The sequence below is a fragment of the Bombus fervidus genome, chromosome 8 (genome assembly GCF_041682495.2).
Source record: "Bombus fervidus isolate BK054 chromosome 8, iyBomFerv1, whole genome shotgun sequence".
Taxonomy (NCBI): domain Eukaryota; kingdom Metazoa; phylum Arthropoda; class Insecta; order Hymenoptera; family Apidae; genus Bombus; species Bombus fervidus.
In genome coordinates, this window is record NC_091524.1 from 1,997,079 (window position 1) to 2,022,703 (window position 25,625).

Genomic DNA, 25,625 nt, shown 5'->3' on the forward strand with positions numbered 1-25,625 from the left:
ATCGCGCCATTCGATATAAGAAAAAAGTAGAAGAAAGGAACGAATTTTCTTGACGAAACTTAGTTACTCTAGTAGTAAAGAACTCATCAAATAGACAGGAAATTAGGGAAAAAGAAAGAAGAAGAAAAAAAAAGAAGATAATCGTCACAGCGATAGCAGGATCGGTCGGTAGCTACATTACAGTCGATTAGTATATCAGTAGGTAGATCGTGAAGATTAAGAGTACGTTGATTAACGAGATCGGTAATTAATTGCTCTTCTATCTCACGGATTCTACCGGAAAAGAGAAACGCGGCGCGAATCCTTGTACTTCTATCGGAAAGCAGCGTTAATTACCGTGGTAAAATTACTGATATCATCTTGGTAATCCGGTTAAGACACCGTCGACTACTGCGCAGCAAATTATTTCCACCGGAAGCTCGTGCGTTTCGCGGTTGTCGTTCGTGTGTTTCTGATCATCTTTATTCTAGTAACCACACCAAGCTATGACTCTTACGACTTGTTAACAAATGTACTCGTTTAATCTCCTACTCCTTATACTCACGCGACACCTATGTTTGAAATATATAAAAGATTAGCATTTACTTCGATAAACGCTGATAAACGGTAAAATAAATTCGCTTCGCAATGTATCACGCTAGTTACTGTAGTTGTAAACGTTGCAATATAACCAGTATTATAAATGGAACGATTACAGCTAGCAAAAGATCGTAATTAACAGCGAAGATTTATCGTATTAAAACAGTAGAAAAGATGAGAGAATTTAAGACGGACAACAACCTTATCTGTCTCGACAGCAAAGGTAAAGGACTAGCGGATAAGATAAGGACGTATCGCGAAGGATAAACAGTGGCCCATGACAATGGTAGCCGTGCACCCCGAAGCTTCCGGTTTCGCCCATGAAAATAAAGCATCCCGTGCGCTCCTGCGCGACGTTAAGATAACGGCACATTCGTGAACGAGCTCTTATCGTCTGGCTGAAATCAGGAACGAAACAGAGGGAAGAAAAAGTCGATGCGACACGGCGCGGTGGCTCCAACCGGAAGAAAATCGACCAGACCACCTTGTATTCGAGCGTTCATCATTCTCGATGATCGCAACGTCGATTAATTAAGGACAGAATCGCGTGACCGGAAGTGAATGAGAACCACTTCAAGCGATCTATGTACGTAGGCGTAGTCCCGTGTTTCCAGTTTGTACGACGACTCCTCCGTAATGCTGTCGTCGATAAGAAAAATCTCCCGGAATATCAACTACCTGGTAGTACTACGATAACACGGGATATGTCGTTTCTATCCGAGGGTGACGAAATCGATCGAGAAATCGGGTTTCATTTGAAATCGGACGCAAGACAACGAAATGGAGTTTTGAGGTTAAGCCCAAGCGTAAGTACGAGAATTCTGCAGACTCGAAATTTAATATTTGACGTCAGTCGAAGGATAGATAGTTAAGGTTACCCGATGCAGAAGCAAGTTTGGTTTGATCTGAGCGGAAAGCGCGGTGGTGGGAAGCGCGAAACAAGGGAAACACGTAGTTTCGATTACGTCTGCTGTAAGTTTCGCAGAGCATGCGCCATTAACTTCGACAATCAGCCGAAAACATATAAGAGGAAGGATCGATGGACTATCGCGCAAGAAAAATTTGCTGAACGCGCAACGTTCTACGAAATATTTTTTGTGGTTAGTCGACAAACCGACAAGAGGAGGAAGACATCAGGCCACGATGAAAATTGCGCTCGATAAAACACGCTTTCTATTATTTTTGTCTTTCTTTAAACAACTGTCAAAAGAATTTTTATTGCGACACAATGCGCCACTCGAAGAGAAATTTATCTGCCTTGTGTACCGGTTGAATGCTCGCAGACGGTGCATTTCGGTTCATTTATAGGCACAGAATAGGACTTACAGCGTGACAAGCGAGACCCCACTACCCCTATTTAATTCCATATTACCCTTCCTGAAAGGAAAAAAAAATGAAAAAAAAAGAGGATCCGAGATCCGGTTCGAGGTCGATTCCCTCGACTTACGCGTTCAAGGTTGGAGCGTGTGACATGACCATTAAAACACAATAGATCATTTCGAGCCGGCCGAGCTGCTATATAATTAATTTAATAGAAACGCACGCAAGAATCAACGATTGTCTTCCTTCGTATGCTCGCGCAGCGGCTTCCCCGAAATTCGAAACCAGCATACAACGTTTCCCTCTCCAATTTATCGATACCTCAATTTTCAATACATATGTATGTATGCAGCTATCTAATAAAATGACTATTGCTGCCAGCGCCTCCGCTCGTTTCAGTTTGCTCGTGTAATTGCGCATAATTATGCGACATTACGCGTTCCCGATCGGTGAAACGGATTGAATTCTTCCTCCGTTCGCTGTTATATGATCGACTCATATCAAAGCGCAAAGATGTACGTAGTATCCTTATTGCAACACAACACCGGCGTCTCTATAGCCTATGCTTTAATCTAACAAATACCCTGAACAACGTTTCACCTATGGAAATACAGTTGTTAGCATTCTTGCTAATTTGCTTAAATCTTTTTGCGGTAAATGTAACGCGTAGGTAATATAGGGCTCATCATAGGGATTTCACCGTAATAATCTTCGCGCGGGAAATTCGAACGAATCACAGAACGTACGTATATACCGGGCGACGATGACGGTATGCGGCAATTGGGAGCGCGAGAGCAATCTGCAGGTCAACTTGCTAGGAAATTCATTTAATAGGGAGGAACGAGACAAGGTGCCGCTACGATTGGTCGAGGACGATTCCATTGGTGTTTCTTTGTCCGTGGTGCACGCGGGCAGTTGGCCCTAGATGGGTTTAAATAGAGAAAATCGAGCAATTTTTTATTCACCGACATCCAACGAAGCTGCCGCATTGCGTCTTCTTTTTCTTTCGTCCACGAATCTGAGACGAATCAGCAACACTAGCGTGGTGAACCGTTGATGCATCAGAATTTGCTTGGGCATGAATTGCATAACGGAGAGATAGTAAACCGGACAACCGAACCGAAATATCGTTGGTACATCGTGACCTTGCTGCTGTTAAGATTAATCTCCCGTAATGGGTTATCGTGTACCGATTATGTAATTTCGTCGCCAGTCACATCGATAGGCGTTACGCTCCTTTTTTTTTTATTCCCTGTGTTCTCGCATCGGTAGGAAGGCGAGGAATGTCAGTTGCATCGGTATACGCCTCTTCTTGCCAGGGTTGTCGAGCACAGATGCGCGCAAAAAGGAGAAGGTGACGAGAAAAAACGACGCGGCGCGCGAGAGAGCGTCGCGAATTCGCAAACACGTTTTCAAGAAGAGCCGCCGTGGCGAGCCTGCCGAGAGCGATCGATAAATTTAATTATGTGCGCTGACTGTTCTTTCACTAACTGCTGGAATTCTCTACAACAACAATTCTCAGACTAGTTACGATGTTTCGAGGAGAAACGATAGCAGTGGTCGCATCATTAACGTCACGAATAATGATAAGATAACTAAAGGTGGCTGAAGTAAACACACCTGGAAAGATCTGGCTCGCGATCACCGACCCGTTTATAGTTACGTCATATCCAAACTTCTATCTGCGAGCTCATAATTTTATACAGTGGAGTACGGTTCAAAAGGGGGAGAATAAAAACGAATGTAATTAACTGCGATGGAAGTTACAGTTGTGATATGTTACTGCCCTTTTTGAACGAGTGCACGATCTGTCGCGACACATTCGATTCAATCACGTTTTAACCATTCATTTTTCATAAATACTTACACGTGCCACGTTGCCCACGTTTGATTTATTCTACGATAAGAGTAAATTAGTAGTTCATATTCGTAACACTGCCTGGTTATATGGTTTCGTTCATCTTCTGATTGTTTTTAAGTTCTTTCAGAAGAAGCGTGATTTATGTTGCTTCGTAATAACAGTGGTAACAGATGTTTTAAAGTTATATAATATCTATGTAATAGATTCATATAATAATCTTTTTTCTTACATTTGGCTTTTATATATATCTGAAATCTAGTAAGACCAGTAGGTATCCTTGTATGTACATACGTTACAACACATTACTCACTGGTACAATACTATTATAATATATTATTTTAATATTTGTATTAGATCATTATTCTTTTATCGTTGAGTTAAACTTTACCACCTTGTTTTGTAATTTTCTATTATGTAAAGTAAAATAATTGAGGGGACGATATTTGTCTGCCCCTTGCCTTTGGCAATCCATTATCATAAGGAGAAAACAATTATTTTCCTTCTTTAGAAAGCAGAAAACAAAATACACGAGCAAAGGTCGTAGGTAGAAATGAAATTTCCTGTATCGAAAAAATTATTCCAATATCCAGTCTCCGATTTCATTTACACCTAACGTATCTGCATATAGTTAAACCGTTAAGCGTTCGAGTGAAAGTTTGTCGGTAGTATCGAAAAGTCAGAATTTAAAATAAATTGAGGACGGTCCCAAATGTATCGAATAGATTACAATGAACATTTTCGTCCCGATAGATCTGTGATACGCGACCTACGTAGAAAAGATCTAGCAGAATGTCAGGAAGAAGGAAGCCCTTCCTGTCGCGTAACGATTATCTAAGGCGTCCTATGTGTCATCCAACGAACCAACAGCAGCATTTTATGTAACACGATTCGTGTAATCGCGATCCTCTTTCGCCGGCGTAACTAACACACAGGGAAGCCTCAAAGATGGCCTCTTCTGTCGTTCGCTTATTAAATTTTATTATGTGTTATTTAAAAGCTAGAACCACATTTTTCCACGTTTCGTTCGATCGTTGGTTTGAGAATAGAACAAAGAACAGTTACTTGTACTTACGATAACGACGAATCTCGTAATATTGCAGTGATCTGCTTCGAAAGCCCTCCTGTATCCACGACAAATCCACCACCTGATCCCAAACTTTCGAGATTGGAATACACGTTTCACTAACTGAATCAATTTCACACTTGATTATTTTAATAAAAAATAAACAGACGCTGGGTGTATGATCCAAGAATAACAAAGACACTGTGTCAAAGGGGAGTTCATAAACAATACGCGAAACACCCGGGTTAGCAGAAATTCGATCGGTCGTGATCAGTTGTCGTAAACACTGGCTGCCATGCTCCCTCGGCACCTGTCAATATCAGCGTACATTACTGCCATCTTGCAGCGCCTACATTCATTGTGAATACTAGCGCTATCTACCAGCATTCATATATAATATTTGGTTCAAAACTGTAGTATCTACCGCTGTTTTCGTTTACAAGCGTAATTTCGACATTCAAGACGATAACAAAGAATGTCCAATAATTGAATCAGTTTTTACCTTAAAATATACGTATATAGTTTATTATTGACATTTGAAGCATGTATGTTAGTATCGATACAAAAAGGATTGTCGCGTGTTTGATAATAAATAAAAAGGTACGATGAGAAGAATAATTATAGTATGAACATCACATGTCAGAAAGAGAGAGATATACATATAATATAGCTAAATACTTTCTTACAATTAGAATAAGAATACGTTTTGGAACTATTCGTGTTACCGGAGCAGTAGCGATAAACAGAATGATGCAAGGATGATACGATAATCAATAATAATACTACAATAAATAAGACATGAGTTTACCGGCGAGAAATATGCGAAGATGCGAAAGGGTTACACAAACGCACGATCGATCTAGCATGAAATTCGTAATATCGCATCACGCAAGAATGCCACATTATATCGTTTTCAATCCAAGAACAGAAAGAATGCAAAATAAATATAGATACTTGATAATCAACGTGGTCGTTAGCGTTCATGTATGATCGATAAAAATGCCAAGCACGTACCGCGAATAGTGGCTGTTGGCTATAAACTGCAGTCTTGGTCCAATCGATCGAATGATTAGCGATCGAAAATCGAGATGACGAATACGAGAATTCATTTGAGTGGATTTACTAGTCTCGATATGATCGAATACGGAATTGATAATAAGAATCTTGCCCGTTATCATAAGTCGAGTTAGGTATACAATTAACGGGATACTCGTTTCTCGAAATATTTTTCCTTCAGAAAGCGGACACATCGTATCAAAATTCCGTAAATATTCAAGAAATTTGTCGAATTTGACTTCAAGACGAACAAAGTGTAAAAATATACGATCGAAGTGCAAAAATCGATACTTTTTTTCGATTAAATCGTTCGGTCGTTATAAGAGTACCTTACGGGAAGATCGTGCTCCTACTTGAAAGAATATGATTCGATCATTTCTTATAATAATTTACGAGTCGTCTTGAAATCGACATTTTTTGAAAAAATACTTTTTTAAAAACACATTTTCATGAAGATAGAATTTGATCAGGTTAATACAAATAATTCTTAGGTTCTTCAGTCGGTTGCCCGCACACTCCATGGTATTTCTTTGTAACTATGCTTCGACTGCGACAGTTTTCAATTTCCAAAAAACATTCATTGCTGTAGGTCATGCCGTCGGTACCGCAAACAGGATCGTAGTAGGGTGGACAGATCTTTTGGCAGCCACGGAACAAGAAACCTTGCACGCATCTCTTCATGGGCACCACGTACACGTGTTTCCTGAAGAAGGTAGTATATGAAAAAAAATAAATCGTCATCGGTTTCAAGACAATTTCGTAACTATCCAAAATCGAGCTATCCAAGCGATTGTTCAAGTTCAAGGAAAAGGTATAATTTCAAACACAATTATTAAGCGCTTACCCGCAATTGTCCCTCTTCATTTCGCATTCGTTACGATAAAGCTTGTTGTCGGAACCACAAACAAACTGCCGCTCTCCACTACAGATCTGGTTGCAAAGCGCAGTAGTGCGACAATGCTGTGCTGGAACTTGAACTACCCTCTGACCGCATGTCTCACGCTGCAGATGGCAAAGGGATCTGAACGCATATGAATACACGTATGACGCATTTGTAGACATAGATTTCTCTGAGGAATTAGGGACGTCGAATGCCGCGAGAATTCTAGGAAATAATTTCTTGAACTGACTGGTAAATATTGTTAAAAATGTTTATCAATGGCGTAAACAAAAAGCTTAATAACGATGGCTGAAAAGAAAAGAAAAAGATCTATCGAAAGGATGAATTTTTCAATGCGAATGACCACGGTTAAAAAAAATATCTATTCTTCGTAACTAGCAGCGATTCGTGATTCACACGTCCCTAAAACTTTCAGCCCTGAACGTCCGGGAATCCAAATAACGTTCTTAATCACCGGTAAACGTTGCCATCACTTCCACAAACTGGTTCCTCAGGTACCTCGCTGCAATCTTCGGGGCACTGTTCGGTCTCTTTCAAGGTCGTGCACTCTCCGACGTGAGCCAATTGAATACCCTTTCTGAAAAGCAACGGTAACGTCAGGAATCGAACAACTGATCGAGCCATTACTAATGACTGATGTAACTAATGCGCGTAATGCGAAACATTTAGCAGCAACTGCTTCTCGTTATGTTAATCACGCGTCGTTTATCCGTTCAATTCTCTTCGAATACGCATTCGAATAGTATATCCCTGGAATGCGAACTTACAAGCAGACTGCCACGTTCAAGTGGCATTGATTCGGATATGTATTGGCGTCGCTTCCGCAAACTGGATCCACCTCGTTCCCGCATCTTTGCTGCTGTTTCATGCACTTGGTCAAACGAGCTCGACACTTTTCAAAGTCTACCACTGTCACCTTTCTTCTTGCTTGTCTACGAAATAAAACAACAATCATCAAAATTAAATGGCGAAATTATAAATGATCAATGAGAATATTTTGAACACACGTAAGAGAAACTAACCCGCAATTAAGCATTTGCATTTCACATTCGTTCTTGTATATGCTTCCGTCTGATCCGCAGGTCGGAACTTCCGGCTCGCTTTTGCAATCCAAAGGGCAGGCGTTCGATTGGCCACCGGACGTCCGTTCCAGCGACACGCAGTACGACATCGGCACTTCGAACACGTGTTTGCTAAACGATTGATATCGTGGTGAGTCTGGTGACGTATAAAAAGCGAACAAGTTCGCTAGTCATTCACAGCGTGGCGAGAAGTCGCGCGCGCCTGCCTCCGATCGAGGACTTTTTCAAGGATGTGCTCCTTACCCGCAGTTCTTTGCTCGCATTTTACAGGTATTCGAGTAGAGGATTCCATCGCTACCACAGGCTGGCTTGGCACCGCGCCAACACGATTCACGACAATGTCTCGTGGTTTGACAGTGCTTCTTGTTCGTACGTACTACGCCTTGCCTATGGTCGAGTAACAATGTAACCACTCAATCGAACAAAATCATGGAATGTTGTGCGTATTCTATTCAGCAATAACCGGAACGAAGTCGAGCGTCGTTCCGACACCTATACAAAAGCACGTACCCACAGGTGAGCAACTTCATTTGGCATGTAGACTTGTAGACATTGCCATCGCTTCCACAGATCGGACCGTCGAGTGGTGCAAAGTCACAGGAGACCGGGCAGTTCTCCCTGTGTGCGGAGATGTTGTTGCAGGGGCCCAAGTGGGACAGCTCGATGCCGACTCGACAGATTTCGACTCTGAGCATGCACTTGTTGAGATACGTGCGGCCGTCGGTGCCACATACCGGATCCTGATCGCCGGGGCAACGATGCTCGCACTTGCTACCGGACGATCTTAGACAAGCGGTCTTCTCCGTGGCCACGGTCACGCCTATGCAATTTGTAAAGTACCGATAATTACCGGCCCCCAGCCGCGCAACCGATCGGTTGCATCGGATGCGCGAAATGTACCGCGTTTACTCTTAACAGATTATCGTTAATGGCATCCGGGGAGTAGGATTTAAGGTCGTTCAGCACGCGAAACGAGGGAACGAACCAAGTGTCTCGATGCTGGTCGACGATGCATCCCTTCGACGGACGTTGTAAACCAACTGGATAATCGCTGACGATGCCTCACCGCACGTACGCATCTTCTAATCATAATTATTACGCAGTTAAAAGGGGCCCCTTACCTTTTCCACACATCTTCTTCCGCATTTCACACTGGGACGCGTAGATAACTCCGTCGCTACCGCAAACTGGCTCTCCGCTTGGCGGACATATTCGGGGACAGGCGCCGGTCACGAAATCTGTACAGAAATTAGTACAAGAGACCGTGAAAGACCTCGTTAGCATTTGATCGATCTCTCGGGAAAAGAAAGTAACAAGTGCAGCTACTCCTTTCGTGACCAAGTACAACACGGTATCGTAAAACGAAATGCCATTTACTGTTACTTGGGTTTATAGCGAGCCATCAAGACGTATAAGGTCTTCTTTATTAAACCAGCGGTAAGCGCTAGCCATAATGGCATAATTACAATGGAAAGGTGAACGCGCAAGCCCAAGAAAGAAAGTGACTGGCAGAAGATAAATACCTGCGAAGAATCAAAGGAAACGTTGGTAATTGGAGCCTAGATCGTTTCTGCACCGACGATGCATCGCATCGAAAAACCGCGTTCTGCGGATCTGCGCGTGGAGCGTGTTCATCCCGGAGCGTGAAAGGTCGAGTTAAAAATAATCGAACAAACCGGAAAGGAAGAAGCGAATAGACCGCGCTCATCTCTCGATCCTTCTGGATCGTCCTGTAATCTTTTTTTGTAGCAACCACGTGTAATGGTAACGTTAAACCCAGAGATTCTGTCGAAACTTTAATTGCTTCCTGCTGACCCTCCGCACAGATATCTCTACTGCACCGGGTCCGCTGGCTTGGTTTCGGTCCAGTGATCGCCGGGTCAACAGCACACGGGATTTACTGCGGTCGTTCTACACCGGCTCGCATAATATGTAACAAATTATAAAATCGAAGTGTACAGTTAAAGATAACCGACACGAGGAGAAGACGCGAGGAGCAGTTACATCGATGCCGATAAAGTGGACAGTTAAACGTAACCAGAGAATAATTTAAACGCAGCTCGATCACGTGACTAATCAGCAGACGCACGGAATAACTTTTTGAGATATAAGATTCGCCTGGTTGCCTCTCTCTAGCCCGAGATAACATATGCAATGTGCACGGAAAATGCTGCCACGTACGAGAGTGCAAAAATACATACGATCCTAAGAGATCTCTGCAAGACCGGTACGTTCTAGTCGTTACCGGAATGTCAAGTGAACAATACGAGCTTAATGGACGATTCGTTCTCTGTTCTCGCAACTCGATAATTTATCTACGATCGCGGTCACGCATCGCGCGCGCATACGCTTCGTACCGCTGTGCGCCACGCCAGAGAAAGAACGACAGACGGGATCCGTTCGAGCTCGTAAAGATTTTTTTGAAGGAATCGCAATGGCTAGGACGGCTCCTTTCGCGTAACGATCGAGTTAGACTCTCCTCGGGATACAATTTGCTGGAATCGCGCGCGATCAGGGCGAACGGTCCGATATCCCGTTCGCCTGCGACGGTAATTCGTAGCTTGCTGAATCCGAGAATCTGCGCTCGAATTCACAAAGTGAACGAGATAGTGCCGATATGCATTGTAATATAGGGGACCGTGGCTCTTCCTGCTCTCGGCCACCGTATCTCACAAAGACGCCGCGAACATCGCCGATATTATACCCTTTTTCCGTGTAATAATCGAGTTACACTCCTTCCTGCTTCGCGGGGAGCCAAAGCACGTTAATAACCGAATACGGCCAGAGATAAGCATGATGCGAGTTTTACGAGCGTATGTTCTCCATAATTACGACGATTACGATTTATCGATCGAACGATATCGGTTAATGTAGCTCGGTTGCGATACGCGTACGTACGCGCCGCGACGATGTCTAAATTGAATTTCCGTTAAGATAAAGAGAGAGAGGGGGGGGAGGGAGAAAGGTGTGCATGATCTCTCCTGAAGTATAGAACGTTTTAGAGCCCCTTGAACTATACGAGACACAGGTTGGCAACGTAGATCGTTAAAAATTTCAAAGGAGAAGCCAGACTGCCGGATACCATAGATTTCATAAGTCCGAATCGCGTCGCATAAAATTGTCGGCACTGATTAACGGAGCCGCACGCGAGGCAGAGAAAAGCCCATGTCGGTGGAACGGAGGCAAGAAAACGTAGATTACGAGAAAAACTATTATAATCTTCGTGCGTACGATAACAAGCAGAAGAAGGCACAAAAGCTCGTCAAGTGGAAGAACGGGAAGAACGTGAGCGTGAAGACGAAGAAAGAAAACGACCGAAGTAGTCGAGAGAGAGCAGACGAAAGAGCAGAGGAGAAGAAGAGAATGAGATTCTTCGTTGGAGCGGACGTCGGTTGGTCAAATGGACGTGTGATTAGCGGCGTTGATGGGCGGCTGAAGGAGGTGTCCGTCACTCCCACGAACGCGATTAAGTGAATCAATTATGCCAATAGAGGAGCGACCAGTCTGGTCAGGGGGCGATTGGTGAACAATGCAGATCGAATTATATCCCTGTGGAAGATGTACGGGTCGCACGAGCTAGCGCGTGCATGCATGCGGAGTATGGTGTACAGTGGATGCCCGCCACTTGCTCCAACGAGAGGGAATGAGAGCAACGGAAAGAGACGAAGGAAAGGAGAAAGGATCGAGGGGGAAAAGAGAGACTGTGAGGGGGAAAGGAAGGAAAGAGTGTGACAGGGAAAGAGCGGGAGGGGAGGGGGAGGGAGAAATATGCGGGTCGGTGAACCACGGCAAGGATGCATGCCGACCGGGTGGATGCTGCTCCTTGGATTTTTGTCCACGAAACGAGAAGCCGGCAGAGGAACACGGCCAGCTCGCATCCCGCTCTCGAAGATCGATAACAGAGAAATAAGGATCTGTTTAACGAACCGGAACGATTTGATACGAATAAACCGTGGCTCATAAATAAAACGAACAATGTACGGGACTGCGGCTTTTGTTCTTGTTTCCTAGTCGCTACTTCTGGAGACACGGCCAGAAAAACGGTAGATTAGATGAACTGGATGGACGTTGTGGTTGGAAGCGCACTCGGACGATTGGCTTGCATGACAGACCTTTTGATTCTAGCTTAGATAATTAAACGGCCATGATTCGTTTACAAATGTGAACGCCTCTCGCGAATCTTACGTCGCAGGTGTCAATTAAGTCCGAGGTAGGTTACTACGCGTAAATCAAACCGTATGGAAACTCATCTTCCGCCTGGGAACAAGATATATTCGAAAGAGTGCGAGGAAGAATGTACGTACGACGACGCCGCGACCGCGACGGAGCGAAAACGAGAAACGAACGTTCCACAAAATCTACACGAACCAATCAACTCGCGTTCGATTTAATTAATGTTACAACGGCCATCATATTATTATAGCCATATACAGCCTGTTGATAAGTCGGCGAATACTGGGAACGATGTTTCTACGGAAGCCGGAATCAACACTCAAATGTATTCGCAAGTTCCTACGAATTTTAACAAACGACACATTCAAGCGCCTGACAAATTGTGGTGTGTGCTCGTGACTGATTAATTATCTAAGTTGAGCGTGCGCAAGTTCTCGCTTTTTTCCCTTAAACTCGAATAACTGACAATCCTTCCGCTGCCGAACTATACGGAATCCTTTCAGTTTATCGTTGAATCATTTTCAAACCTATACCTGTTAAGCGGCAATGATCGATAAGACTATAAAATTCCAATAAATCAGTATCTTACGATCGTTTCGGTACATACGAAGTAGCACCCGGTAACGATGGGACAGACATGAATAGTAATCCATTAATTCTAACAAGGATCTTGTCCGTGAGATCTGTATGCGTATGATCGCGTGCGCGGGACGGTATCTCGGCTAGGACGAAAGAAACGACCGTGTAAATCATTCTCAATCGATAGCGTCACAATCACGGTAAGGTCGTTCGTGTTCCGTGATTCCAGACTCAGCTCACAGCTCGTTTCTCGTACAACCTCCTCTCGAACGTATACCTTCGGTCGATCTTCTCGACGTAGCCGGCCCTCCTTATCACCGTGAAACGATCTCGTCTTCCTCTTAGGATTGTCTCGTAACACATCCGCGCTGCATTGCATTAACCAGCTTCTATTTCTGTTATGGAGCACACGAGTCGATATAATTAAACCGCGATCCGTCGTTTGCGTCGATTGTTCCGAAATCGAGATCGGAAATGGTGAAATTATTAGGATGTTAGACGTTGCATCAGGAACGAGGATATTGTCAGAACTATCACGGCAAAGGTTTGCGAAGTATCGCGACAACTGGTATCATTGTTCCATACTTTATCTTTGATCGACCGTGTTTCCGTGTCGAAAAAACCTGACGTTAACGACGGTCTGTATCGTCGCGACTTCCGTATTGCGGTGAAACGATCTTATTTTCTGCCTAGCAACGCTATTGTTCCGATAACGTTGTAAAGAACCAGTTCAAACGCGATTCGCGGGAAAAGACGAAGTCGCGTTGTCGCAATCGGATGATTTATCGTCTGTTTTAGCGACTGTTCGAAGATACCGATTATACTTCACGGTATAATTCCTCGATAAATCGGACAGGTATTTCGCATTAAAATTATGAAATAATTTCATTCGTCAGTTTGGTTTTAGATACTCGGAATTACAGACATGCACAGTATCACGCCAAATATTTCAAGCAGAGAAACGGCTAATTATGAGTTAGCTGACAGCTGCTAATCAAAACAGGTTTCGCGTGTGGTTGGTGGCTCGATGCATCACGGCTACGTCTGTTACGGGGAAGACGGTGGCTACGATTCTCCCGGCTAGATTTTTGCCGAAACAATGCTCATAAATGCTAATCAGTGAGTACCGGTTTAGGCGATATAGCTTCTGCTATAACTGTATTTACGAAGCACTTGTATTTTGAAAGTGACCGCAAACGATTAATTAAAACGTAGGATATTTTCAAACGCTAGGGTAGAGGTGTATTTTGCGGTCTGGAATTGAATCTTGAACCGTGTTGTTCAGATCCTCGTTTATTACCTTCGCCGTTAGAAGTAGTAGGACGTTTACAATTTAAACGATCGGCAAACCATGTTGGAAATAGTAATAGTAATAAAGTAGCCGTACCAATCACAATAAAGTAAAGCGTTCCATTCATCGATCGTCTGGAGTGACGTAAAAAGTGACAGAGCAAAAAATCAAACGATACGGTGTTATCAAAATTACGTTAATGCGGGGCATCTCGATGAAGAGAACGCAGGAAGCGCGTGGCCCTAGCAACCGGCAAAAACGGTAGTATGTGTGTCGCTGTTCATGAAGGAACACGACAAACGAGTTGCGTTCCATAAATCGTCGTGTTCGGTTTAAGTGGCGAGTGGTAAGTGGAGTACTGGGGCGAAAAACTACCTCCCAGATCGGCTCGATCTCCCACGAGCATGCACGTGAACGCGTGTACACTCGCGACCGTTCGCTCACGCCGATCCGTTACATCGGAGGAACCTTCGATCCATCGTACATGTTGCTGTGTATATACGGTCCAACCTACTCCGCGAACATGTCCATTTTTTTTTCACGGTCGCCCGCGCGCTTTTTCGTCGCGCTCCGCTCTTCTCGCACCGCGTGAAAATTCCAAAGCGTACGCATACTTCTCTGTTCGATACGGAACGAAAAATTGCGATGATGCCTGCCTCGATTCGATCAGCGATCGGCTGAAATTTCAATCGTCTGTTGCGTCGCGTGCTGCGATTTCCTACCTTTCTCTTCCGCACATTGCGTGCTGGATCGAACATCATTTTCGTGTTCGGTTTTATCTTTTCAGAAATTGCACCTCGATGCTCGTGTCGTTGAGTACCATTACAGACTACCGGTATGATGTCCTCGAGACTTGTACGCGTTATCGGCCGTCACAATAAAATAAAAACGATGATATAAATGGATACTCGTCGGATTCCAATACCCTCGTCTGACATGTGTTGCCAGCTAGACTCGAGTTCGTATTAACACCTCGGTTACCGTGGAATAGCTGCTCGCTGCCACGAATCCTTTAAATATTAGTCGATGCTGTGAACCGTGAATGAATAACATTCGAGTAGACCGTCGCCGCACCGTCACTAAACCGCTAATGCAAATGATACTTTTGCACAGCCATAAATGAACATATACACGTGGAGCACGATGATTATTCGTCAAATTCCAGCTATCAGGAAACTGTAAGGAACAAGATCATGCCGCGAGCCAATTGTACTTTTTCGACTCTGTTTTCATCAGCCGGAGATACACACTTATGTACACGAGTCTACGTTTTTCACGTAGATTTGGATAACGGGAATAGGAAGACGCGCGATTCGTGCATAACGTTATCCTGCTGAGAATAAAGAATTCCAGGCCGGTTCTTTTACGGGTTCGTCAAAGTTGTCGCTATAAAATCTCCACGGAATGGGAATTCCGTGGCGTACGTGGCGAATGCATTACCGACAATTCGTACGATCGATTTCGCGCCACAGGGAGCATGAGTTACGACGTCTAAAAGCGTGCATCATTTTAGCTGAATATTCGCGTGGAGGTAGTAAAAGCCTTTGAAATCCCATAAGGATGTTTCATCTGGTGGTCGCAAGCATAAACCTTCGTATGTAATTTGAGATTTCCTTGGGCCTGGTGGTTGGCAGAGTTTTCATTGAATAGCGGGTGCCAGAGGGGAACGGGACCGCGTGAGAAGTGTACGGTAAGCGTACTTGCGCGTTCACGTTTAAGGATATTCCATATTAAAGGTAATTAGAGTAAAACGAGGTAAGAAGGACGGAATATTGAATGATTAAGAAGAAACGCATCACTGCATCTCAAAGAAAGGGTAATTATCGACGAAGGTAGACTTTCCTCTCAGCTACGACGCACGAGCCAATCATTCAACTTTTTGGAGTTTGAAAAATCTTCCCTTCCGGATATTATGAATTAACTACGTGGGTTTCATTAAAAGTATCGACAGAATGATCGATGATATTGTAGTATATTCAGGAAACACGGTTTTAGATAAGAAAATTTCACTTTTACGCGCCGTGTTAGGCCTAATAGCACTACCGCTGATAGGATCGATAAAAATCTGAGAAATATGGTCACTGCCTTATTCGCCTTTTGTTGGAGGATAGATAAATTTTCGAACACTAAAGCCATTATCTGGCAACTTCGATTCACTAATCAATATCGATTTACTAATCTTGTATCTTGCATCTGTTTGTAATCTAACCGATAGGATGTAAACACGTCTAGGAGAATCAGCCTATCAGCCAGGAGTTTCATTGCGGTATAAACGTTTCACGTTTAACGAGAACGACCTCGACCCTTAATTAGCAGTATACTATTGATAGCTCGGAGAGGTTGAATCAGTGTTCGTTGAACGAGCTAACAACTGTTTTACCGCGTAAGATGCACATCGAAAGCGACCCCGATTCTACTTACTCTTGAATCATAGCTAAATCGAAAATCGTGCTACAAATCTAAACTGCTATTCATTTTCTCTTTTACTAGAAGAGTAGAATGTGATTTAACGCAACCGGTTGAATATGGCTTAACTGGGACCTAAATTGGTTGAATGAGAAAAATTAATCGACCGACAGGAATAATCGTCAGGGATGTTGATGCTCCATTGATACTTACAAGTGAAGCGAAAGCTTTTAACCTACCATGCAGCCATTAATTTACACCGATCCCCGTGTGGTTCATCCACAGGAAGGAGCCATGAAAGTGACCTCGACCTTACCTCCATACCTACTTAAGTCTAGGCCAGGGTTTCACAACCCTCGATCGTGAAAATGACTACGGACGATCTTGGCACTATTATTGGCGGAACAACCGAGTAAACGCGATCGATAATCGCCCGGAATCAGGATCGTCTCTGGTCGTTTTCCATTCCTCTCTCGTGGCTTTCTCATTTGCGTGATTTCTTGCAGCGTAAATGAGGAAACACGTCATAGCTCCGCTGCTTTTTTGCTAATAAATCCGGAGAAATCATTAGATACGTGGAAACCAGAAAAGTAGAGCGTGAAACCGACAGCTATAGATAGACATGTTCCAATAGTATTGAAAATAAATAGATAAGCTTTAACGAGTTCTTGTTTCTCCTTGCCTTCTCGTTATGGTTAATGTGCGGTTACGGTATTGCCAAATGAAACGCGTTAATACGATCCCTGTAACAGATTCCTTGGAGGACATTGGCAGCCTGAAAAACTATCCTGTCTCGCTGCAGCCGTATTGAAATATTAAATCCTGCGTTTTACGGCTAGATGATGAAAATATGTGGAAGAATAAAGGAGAAGTCGGTATGAGGAAGTTAAACGGGGATCTTATTTCTGCGCCTGTCCAATTGCAACTACCATAATCTTCTTTACTATGACGGTATTCTCGTATTTCTCGTTCGTCCAATCGTATTTTTCGTTCGATCCTTCTTCGTTGTATCTTCCTCGACTACAAATCGATTGTTGACGTCGGTGAACAAGCTCGACCGTTCGCCATCGCGCGGAAAGACACTAATAAAAGGTCCGATAGCTCAAGGAATCTTCACGTTTTAACGCGGACATTCGTTCAAAGTCAGCTGACATCGAAAGAACGTGACGAGCATTTCGTTGCCGCATGGGCGTAAATACCGCACATTCAGCGAGTACTTTCCCGCAAGTATACACGAAATCTTTTATGCGCATATCATTACTGGTTACCATTGCTTCGGCTTACAACTTGATACAGCTCTCGTCCACGTTGTTCAAATCAGTTGTAAACTAGTGGAAGATCGTGAAGGAACGCTATGCTAATTCTTAACGCCAACCTTAATCTACCCTCTCTCTCTCTCTCTCTCTTTCTTCTAATGTCAGCCGTAATGATCAGACCAGTTTCCTTAATCGAACCAAGAATTTCAATGCTAAAGTCGAGGAATGCGTTTGACGCTAGACAACAAGCCAATTCCGTCTCGGAATGTTGTAACATGAACAGCCAACTAGACCGTCGAGGATGAAGAATTGGGAATGGACGACACACGAGTTTGAAATTCACAAGTACACGTTCACTGGGTCTTCAGGTCAGCGAAGTAAGTCAAGCATCGGCGGATGAATCGAGCTACGGTAACGGTGTCGTTCCCGAAAGGACAACCGACTGGTTTGGTTTATCGATCGAACAGAGCACAATTCCGCGGAATCAAAGATCAGATTGCGCTCCAGAGACGTTCAAGGTTGACTCGCAAGCTCTATTCAACTTTGATCGATCGTCGTCCGATCCTTAACGACCTCCTACATCCCCGCGAGAATCTAATAACGAGAAGAACAAGCTAGACTCGAGAACAAGAGCAAAACCATCCAAAGGTTCATTTGCCGAACCGACGATTAAAAGGATGACTTCCCATTTTTCACCGAACAGCTCGAACCGACAGTAGTATCTGTTCGGCAGATAGTGATCTATCGTAACGATTTCATAAAGATGATTAACGATGCAATAACGCGAAACAGCGGGCAGTTGCGGAATGGCTTCGTCCACTCGCGTATCGTTTACCGTTTTCCGTGAGCAATTTACGTTCAAACTGTCAAATCCAAATGAAATCTCAAACTCTGTGAGGTAGTAGGTAGGCGTAATTGTCGGTATAAACGATCGCGTTTAATCACAAACGACTAAGTACTATTGTCGTGAAATCGTGAAATCATGTATGCATTCTTTACCATAATGCTAATTCATGTCCAAAGTAGAACGATATTTATGCTTTCGTTTTATCCAATGATCTACTGTACCTCTTTCTTTCATTATTTTTATCTTGGCACGCTATACGCCTGGCACAGACCAACACCTTTCTCTTATTCAATTAATTTACCTGTAACGCGATTAGTAAAAAGTAGAGAACGGATGAAAGCTCTGAATAAATATCGCAGCGGTCATGATGACGATGAAAGATGAGCACGATACACAAAAGTCGAATGAAAAGAATAGCGTGGCCTGCTGGTACCAATCTAATTCAAATGCTAGATGTACTAGATTCCCCGATACGTTCCATTAAACGCGGCACGGGGCCTCATTGTACGAACGAAATAGCGCGTACGTGCTCAATGTAGGTGAAAAAGAAAAACACATGCTCTTGAAAGAGATACGTGGAAGTAGTTGCGCCGTTTAATCTAATTTCTAGTGAAAGGTGCGATCCGCCGCCGCGAAAGTGTTTTAATACACGTTTCACTGTGGCATCGAGGAGAACATCCTGAATGAAAACCGAATGAAGGAGATTCCTTGCTGGCTCTCAACCAGCACTAAGACGAAAAATTGACGCTAGACAAACGAGAACGTGACTACGTTTCGTTCGCGGGTTTAATGAATAATTTACGTTTCTTAGTGTGCAAATACCGTCCACATACGACGAGGAAACTGTTTCGATAGTATCTCTGCTGCGTGCTTCCAACCGATGGTACATAACCTGCGCCCGGACGACTTTCCACTTAGCATAAAATCGTACTTACGCATCTCTCCAGCACCGTTTACTTAGCAGTCTGTTCGACTTTTGAACCACAGTTACAACTATAAGCTATTACGCGGCAAGAATTTTTCGTGAATTTAAGTTCCGACCCTTGTATCACGATAACTCGTTCAGAGATATTTTAAGCTCGACGATTTTACGGTGTATTCTATCGGAATTATTTACAATGTCGAAGAAAAAAGAGAGAAATTGGTCAAAATTGGAGGTGTAGCATAAGATCTCTGTCTAGCGACGTGAAATGCAGCCATTGCCCAGTTTTGGTGTCACAGAACCAGGCCGTACAAATATTTTCTAAGCATTTTCGAATAACGGTAAGAGGCTGGCCGATCTTCAAAGAAAGAAATTACAGTTCAAGTCGAAGGACGCGTAACATAAAAACTTGGTGTTTCGTACGGAGTGTAGGCGTGGTCATCAACGACCGTGAGACGATCCATTTCTCTATAGAATTTGTACACTTTTTCTTTGAGCTCGTTTCTTACCTTTTTTTCTTTTAATTACAAACGATTTCAATGCGTGCAAAGGTAATTGAGTTTCCTTTGGATACCGCTGAACAGGATGTTTGAATCGGTAATCGTTCGTTATACATATAATTACAGAACAACGTTAATTAGCACGCGCTCAATGTTTTCCGCTTTTCTGACAGTCGCGTTCAAACCTAGCATGGTAATTGATCGCAATTATTCAGCACTATTCGTGCAATGAATTAATTATCAACGATTTAAACGATCGAATTAGATCAAGCCGAATATGCAACCGTTACTATTTGACGAATAATGTTTCTCATACCCGGCTCATCTTTGCTTATTCATGTTCATCAGATGGTTATTAATCCTCATATTAATAAATATGAAATTGACTGGAGAAGCGGCATGCCCTTTTTCCCTTCGGGTAAACGCGAAAGCCTTCCAAGCGTGAAAACACGTTTCATAGTCGATGGAACGATGGACCAGCAGAATACAAGCCAGTGAACATCACTTTTTTTTTACTATCCTTTTCTTTCTATGTCCAAGTAATTTCATTTGCGGAAACTATATAGGAATGAAAATTTAATCTGTAGCTCGACAGTTTTCCGAGGAACGGATAACGAGGAACCGGGTCACGAGGATTTGAACACGTTGAAAAGTCAATGAACCGAAACCGTAACGCTTTTAAGGGATCATCTTTTATTAAAACGTCTCGCGGCTATTCAGACGCTTTCAAATTATTTTCAATGCAAACCAATCGGCTAAACGTTTCACGATTTTCAATAATAAAATGTTTACTACAACTTCAAAGCATGCATTCTTTCTTGGATATCGAGTCGAACAAATTTGCTCGTCTCCTTCCTGGACCACTCACCGAGGAATTTATATTGTTTACTGCGATATTCGATCACAGGGGGAAAGATTCCTTAGATACGGTCTGACATCGAGAGAAATATCTTCTTGTTGAACGTAAAAGAAATGACGAGAGGAAACGAGATTTCGAGGAGGAAAAACATATCCGAAACGAAATTTCAAGAGACAAAGAAGAAACTTGAAATACACGAAATCTTCTTTTGAGGACCGCAGATTATTATCGTATTTCTTATACCTTAATGGCAGGGTAAAAATCTCAAAAAAGAGCATTTCTGTGGTGATGCCTTCTGTTTCGTAAAAAAGGGCATAAATCCTGTTATTCTTTTGACATCTGTTATTACACTTCGGCTCATTTTCCCTTACGTATGTTTGCTCACGCAACGGGCTCCATTTACCTGCTACAGACTATCATACAGTATCTACTACACATAGACATATTAAAGCCATGAAATTACAACCGTGATTAAATTTTGGAAGGGAAGTTCTACGGAACATTGGAAAAGAAATGATAAACGTTTAAACGTTCGAATCAATTGTCCCACTTGTAATTTCTTTTAACACGCAATCTCGTTAAAAACATAATGATATTTATTAGAATACCATGCTGAAAGAGTTAACGAGCTAGTGAAACTACATAACGTTGGCGCTGCTAGTTTCTTCGCACTATCTATTTCTTATTGTTATTGTTACAAGCGACAAATATACATGGTATTATTGTTAATCGGATGCAGTCTCATAATTTGTACAAGTTAAGCCGCAAGGAGGACTATAAAAGACAACTTCTTTCCTTATGCTTCGTTCCGTAGAATTTTCAGGGTCGTTGATACGAGCGAGTTTTTTAGACGATTAGCATACTTAATTAGACGAGTCCGCCCGGCTAACGTCGTTTTACGAGTTATATGTGCCTGGTCGAACACTCGACTTGGTCTCTACAGAACCCTTTACGTATTCGCAGCAGACTAACCGTAAGGTACGTAATAAAATTAGCCTACTCTTAATGGCAATGAATATGCATTCTCGTACTTAAAAGAGAAGATAATAGAGATTAAAGGTAAAGCGAGACTATTCGATGAAGGTTTTTTGCGTAAAACTGTATAATATTCCCATCCAGAAGACCTTGTGGGAATATTATTTTGGCAGAGATAGCCGGTTCCTACTATTTCTTTTAGTGAATTAATTAAAAATCACTCGATAGACTAAAATCACTAAATAGACGTGGATGACTTAGTCGTCGATAAAGTAAGATATAAAATACTACAATTAATTACACTAGTTTAGTAACGCTGGTACACGCTCGAACAACCGTAGAATGTATACATAAAATCAGTGAGAAAGGAAGAGGAAGGAACTCGCCCCTGTGAGTTGACTCGTGCACGAGGCTGCGAGCGTGCTGGAGATTAAAACGAAAAACCAATGGTTCTTTTTTTTCTCCGGTTGAAAGAGCATCGCACTTGGCCATAGAGAGATACTGGCTCCCTGCTGCCAAGAATTCAATGGGTGTTCTGACCAAAGCTATTTGCCGAGAAAAAGAGAAAAAGAGATAGGCTTTAAATGTCGATATAGGAACATGAGTGCCGCTCTTTAAAAAGAAACACATTGACGCCGCGACGCTGTTTGCAAGCTTGAATTTTGCTGTTCCTGCTTAACTAACCCAATTTAATAGGATCAATTCCCATTCAAACGCAACACGTTCGACCAATTACGATTCTCTTTGCTATATATGATATACCTATCTACCTGACGGGATAGGTATGACCTGAAAGTCGAACGCAAAATACATTGGAGGAAATACAATAACGGTATCTCGTGATATCAATATTTCTTTAGACGAATTATTTTAACGCAATATCGATCACAATTATGCATCCAATAGGAATTGCCGGGCATGCTTTTACTCTCCATCGGACGGCTGACTGCTTTACACGGAATATTGAATGGACCCGTCTGTTCGTGTATCGTGTGGAGTTCATTAATTTCTCAATTAGTCAACCGTGAAACCGTTAAAACAACTCGCAATAGACGGGAACGAATTATCGATCAATTTCTCGGCTAGAATAGCATAATCACTGAAACAGCTTTATAGTGAAAAAAAACGAGAGGGAACATAACGACGAACATAATGGACGAAGAGAGAAAGAAGGAAAGCAGAGGACAAAGAGAGGAATGTCTGAACGTAGAGACAGGTTGACCTGTTGCGACTTTCACCAGAGTGGAACACGATCGGTCGATTCTAGTGCAGAGGTTAAAAGCGATACCGACCTTGGAGGCAACACAGCAAGATGATCCCAACGAGGAGGGAGATGTGACGATGCATCCTTCGTACTGTTGACGATCCGTTCGGACGTTTGCCACGGTCGTGTATCAACGACGTCGTTATAAGTCAATTTTAGTAGGCGGACGACTGCGAACGATTATCTTATTGTGCGTAGACGACGTTCGTGCTCTCGCCACCGGTTAAGAAGGATAAGGCCGAAGGCGCGGAAAGATGGTAGAGAAGGTGATGGTGGTGGCGCCGTGAGGAAGGAGAGGAGGAAGTGCCCTCTTCGACCTCTATCGTCCTTCGAGGTCCACGAACGACTGAAGCGCACGAAGCGACGTCGGTCCGGCTATAGCCTCCCCTTCCTACTTTCACGTGGCGTGCTCCCGTTTCCAGTGGAGGCGCGGACTGGAGAGCCTCTCCATGGGCCATTTACCATTACCATCATCGTCGACGACGGCCAGTCAAATGGAGGAGGGGTAACTGGACGAGGTGGAACAACGGGAAGAAGCCTGAAAATCCGCCAACAGATCGGAGATCGGAGAACCACCGTTTCTAGGCCAACTCTTCCTCCTCCACTATCAGATATCTTAGTCTTCTTCTTCGACTTCTTCTTCTTCATCTGCAAGGAACGGCCCTCTACCTTTCTGACGTCGGATGTGCTCGTTCACCCTTATTCACCACAGACCATCAGTATCAAAGCATAGTTTTATATTCGGTCACGGATACGAATCTGGAACAAGGAGAGTAGTTATAGAGATATTATACCGCAAGATAGTAGGGAAACAAATTCTTTTTTCGAAATCAACCTATCGAGAATAAAAGACTGAATCAGAGGAAATGGCTGGAAATTTAGCGTGGCACCTGACTGAGAAAATTAGATGATTAAAAGTATAGAATGTTCTTGGCTTGCCGATGAAGACGCCATTCTGGCAATGCAGTTGTTCATTTACATTTTAGCGGGTGCACTTTCTAATCGAACGATTATGGGGAATTTTCTTGTTACCGACAGCGACATTAATCTCCTTTCCTACTTACATTCTAACCACTAATTTCACGTGCAGGTGCACAAGAATTGCACTCACCACGAAGAGAGAAACATTTTATGCTTGCGTTCTCTATCGTGTTCCGCGTCTATAGTGATTAATTAAGTGAGATTTCGCGGATAACACGCGATACATGTATAAAAACATAAATAAACTACTCAAAGTTAAGAAGCGAAATTGGCTAGTGGACTTTCTCATGGGCGTTTGCCGGACTTGAACGTAATTCCCAAATACTGTGCGCTTATATCTTATTGGGAAGCATTATTTATTTGCATTTCATAGCGGTGAAACGATCGAAACATAATACTGCCGTAACATAACTTCTACCTACATCGCATGTAATAGTGTCTAGTAAGACAATTTTATTCGTCTCGATGTATATACTTTCTTAGATTCGGCGAAAACTCTCGGTGCTCCAGTTTCGAACATCTAATGTTCAAAGGAGAGCTAAAAAGCAAATACACCGGTTGTTACACACGAAAGTGTGGCAGTGGCCCAAGGGAAGAGAGGCGAAATGTATACCGGGGCCGTTCGCTCTCCAGTGGTGCAAGTGCAGCTGCAGCTGAACCTCTCCATCGATGCTAGCTGCCCGAAGGCCGGGAGGGATCGTTCATCAACATCAACTGTCAGAGTATCTGTCAGACTGTAAAATGTACGCATGTACATATAGTATATCGGTCCCTTCTCTCTCGTGTGAACTTCACCATTAACCCACTTGCGCGTTTAACGCGGTAGCCTCGCCTAACACAATTGTACCTGTATTCAGGTTCCCAGACATAAACGAGTAAAGTATGCAACTAGCCGAAAAATATCTAAGCAAAATTTATTTGTACCTTGTATATGTAACATGTATCGATGAAGCGTTCCTTCGTAACGATCTTTAGTTTCGATTGCGGGAATCATGTATTCTCACTCTAGTCCGTCGATCAACCGGGCCAGTGGACTGTCTACGTGTAACGACTCGCATGTTTTTGCATGTGTTTCACGACGGCCTAAAACGACAAAACACGATCGAGCAACGACCTTCTTGCCTCGTCGTCGTGATATCATTACAGAACTTTGCACCTACTTTGTTCACTTGCACGAGCAATGTCATTGCTATAGTTCTGCGATCTTAGCCTGCGGTGAATATTCTAAGATCATGGAGAAAGTACGACAAGAATAAGCCCGAGGTCGATTTAAAGATTTTTTTCTTTCAAAGAGTGTCCATGTACACATGAATAAATGTATGTACATATCCATGTACATGAATAAACAGCAAGTTACCTTCACGTTGCTTAATAGAAAATGAAAATAGGTTGATAAGCAGCTCTACGTATACGATCCATCGGAATGACGCTTCGACAGATTAAGTTATTAATGTGTGTGTAGGCTGCTCCCATTGTTCTGTAATTGCATAAACGATTCATGTTTCGATTTAATGCCTACATTTCCTCGCGTATTTCCTTTCGACACGGTTCGATAAGCTGCGGAAGATCAAAGAGTCCTACAGCCGAGGACTCAGTACCAATCTGACAACAGGATAATTTGACGCCAGGAACAAGTTAGGTCAGCCGCACGAAGGTGATCCACTTTATTCCAATCATGTGCTCCAGCTTCTGTGATATCGCTTTGGACAC

At 43.1% G+C, this 25,625-nt stretch overlaps 2 protein-coding genes across 4 annotated transcripts in view; both read right to left on the reverse strand.

Moving 5' to 3' along the window:
* Fak (protein tyrosine kinase 2 Fak) overlaps positions 1-5,175 on the reverse strand; it is a 37,221-nt gene extending 32,046 nt beyond the window's left edge. For 2 of the 3 annotated variants that reach the window (XM_072008429.1, XM_072008427.1), the window contains exon 1: positions 4,833-5,175. The gene's annotated coding sequence lies outside the window, so the exon portion shown is untranslated. Of the gene's footprint in view, positions 1-3,089; positions 3,406-4,832 lie in introns of those variants that run through there. The other variant, XM_072008428.1, reaches the window with a different exon arrangement.
* A 752-nt stretch (positions 5,176-5,927) lies between these two features.
* Positions 5,928-23,677, reverse strand: LOC139989809 (serine protease inhibitor dipetalogastin). Its single transcript, XM_072008443.1, has 9 exons — positions 22,963-23,677; positions 8,984-9,100; positions 8,373-8,682; positions 8,106-8,249; positions 7,803-7,973; positions 7,548-7,712; positions 7,235-7,357; positions 6,724-6,900; positions 5,928-6,582 (listed from the first exon to the last, which is right to left on the reverse strand). The coding sequence occupies exons 1-9, from the start codon at positions 23,015-23,017 to the stop codon at positions 6,351-6,353; spliced, it is 1,494 nt and encodes a 497-aa protein (XP_071864544.1). The 5' UTR covers positions 23,018-23,677; the 3' UTR covers positions 5,928-6,350.
* Positions 23,678-25,625: the final 1,948 nt, after the last annotated feature.

Excerpts from the sequence above, each read along its gene's own strand:
- LOC139989809 (XM_072008443.1), bottom strand. The coding sequence starts at position 23,017 with ATGCATCGTCACATCTCCCTCCTCGTTGGGATCATCTTGCTGTGTTGC. Across the intron at positions 9,101-22,962 it reads CTTGCTGTGTTGCCTCCAAG|ATTTCGTGACCGGCGCCTGT; the intron begins GTCGGTATCGCT and ends ATTTCTGTACAG. Across the intron at positions 6,583-6,723 it reads ATGAAGAGGGACAATTGCGG|GAAACACGTGTACGTGGTGC; the intron begins GTAAGCGCTTAA and ends TACCTTCTTCAG.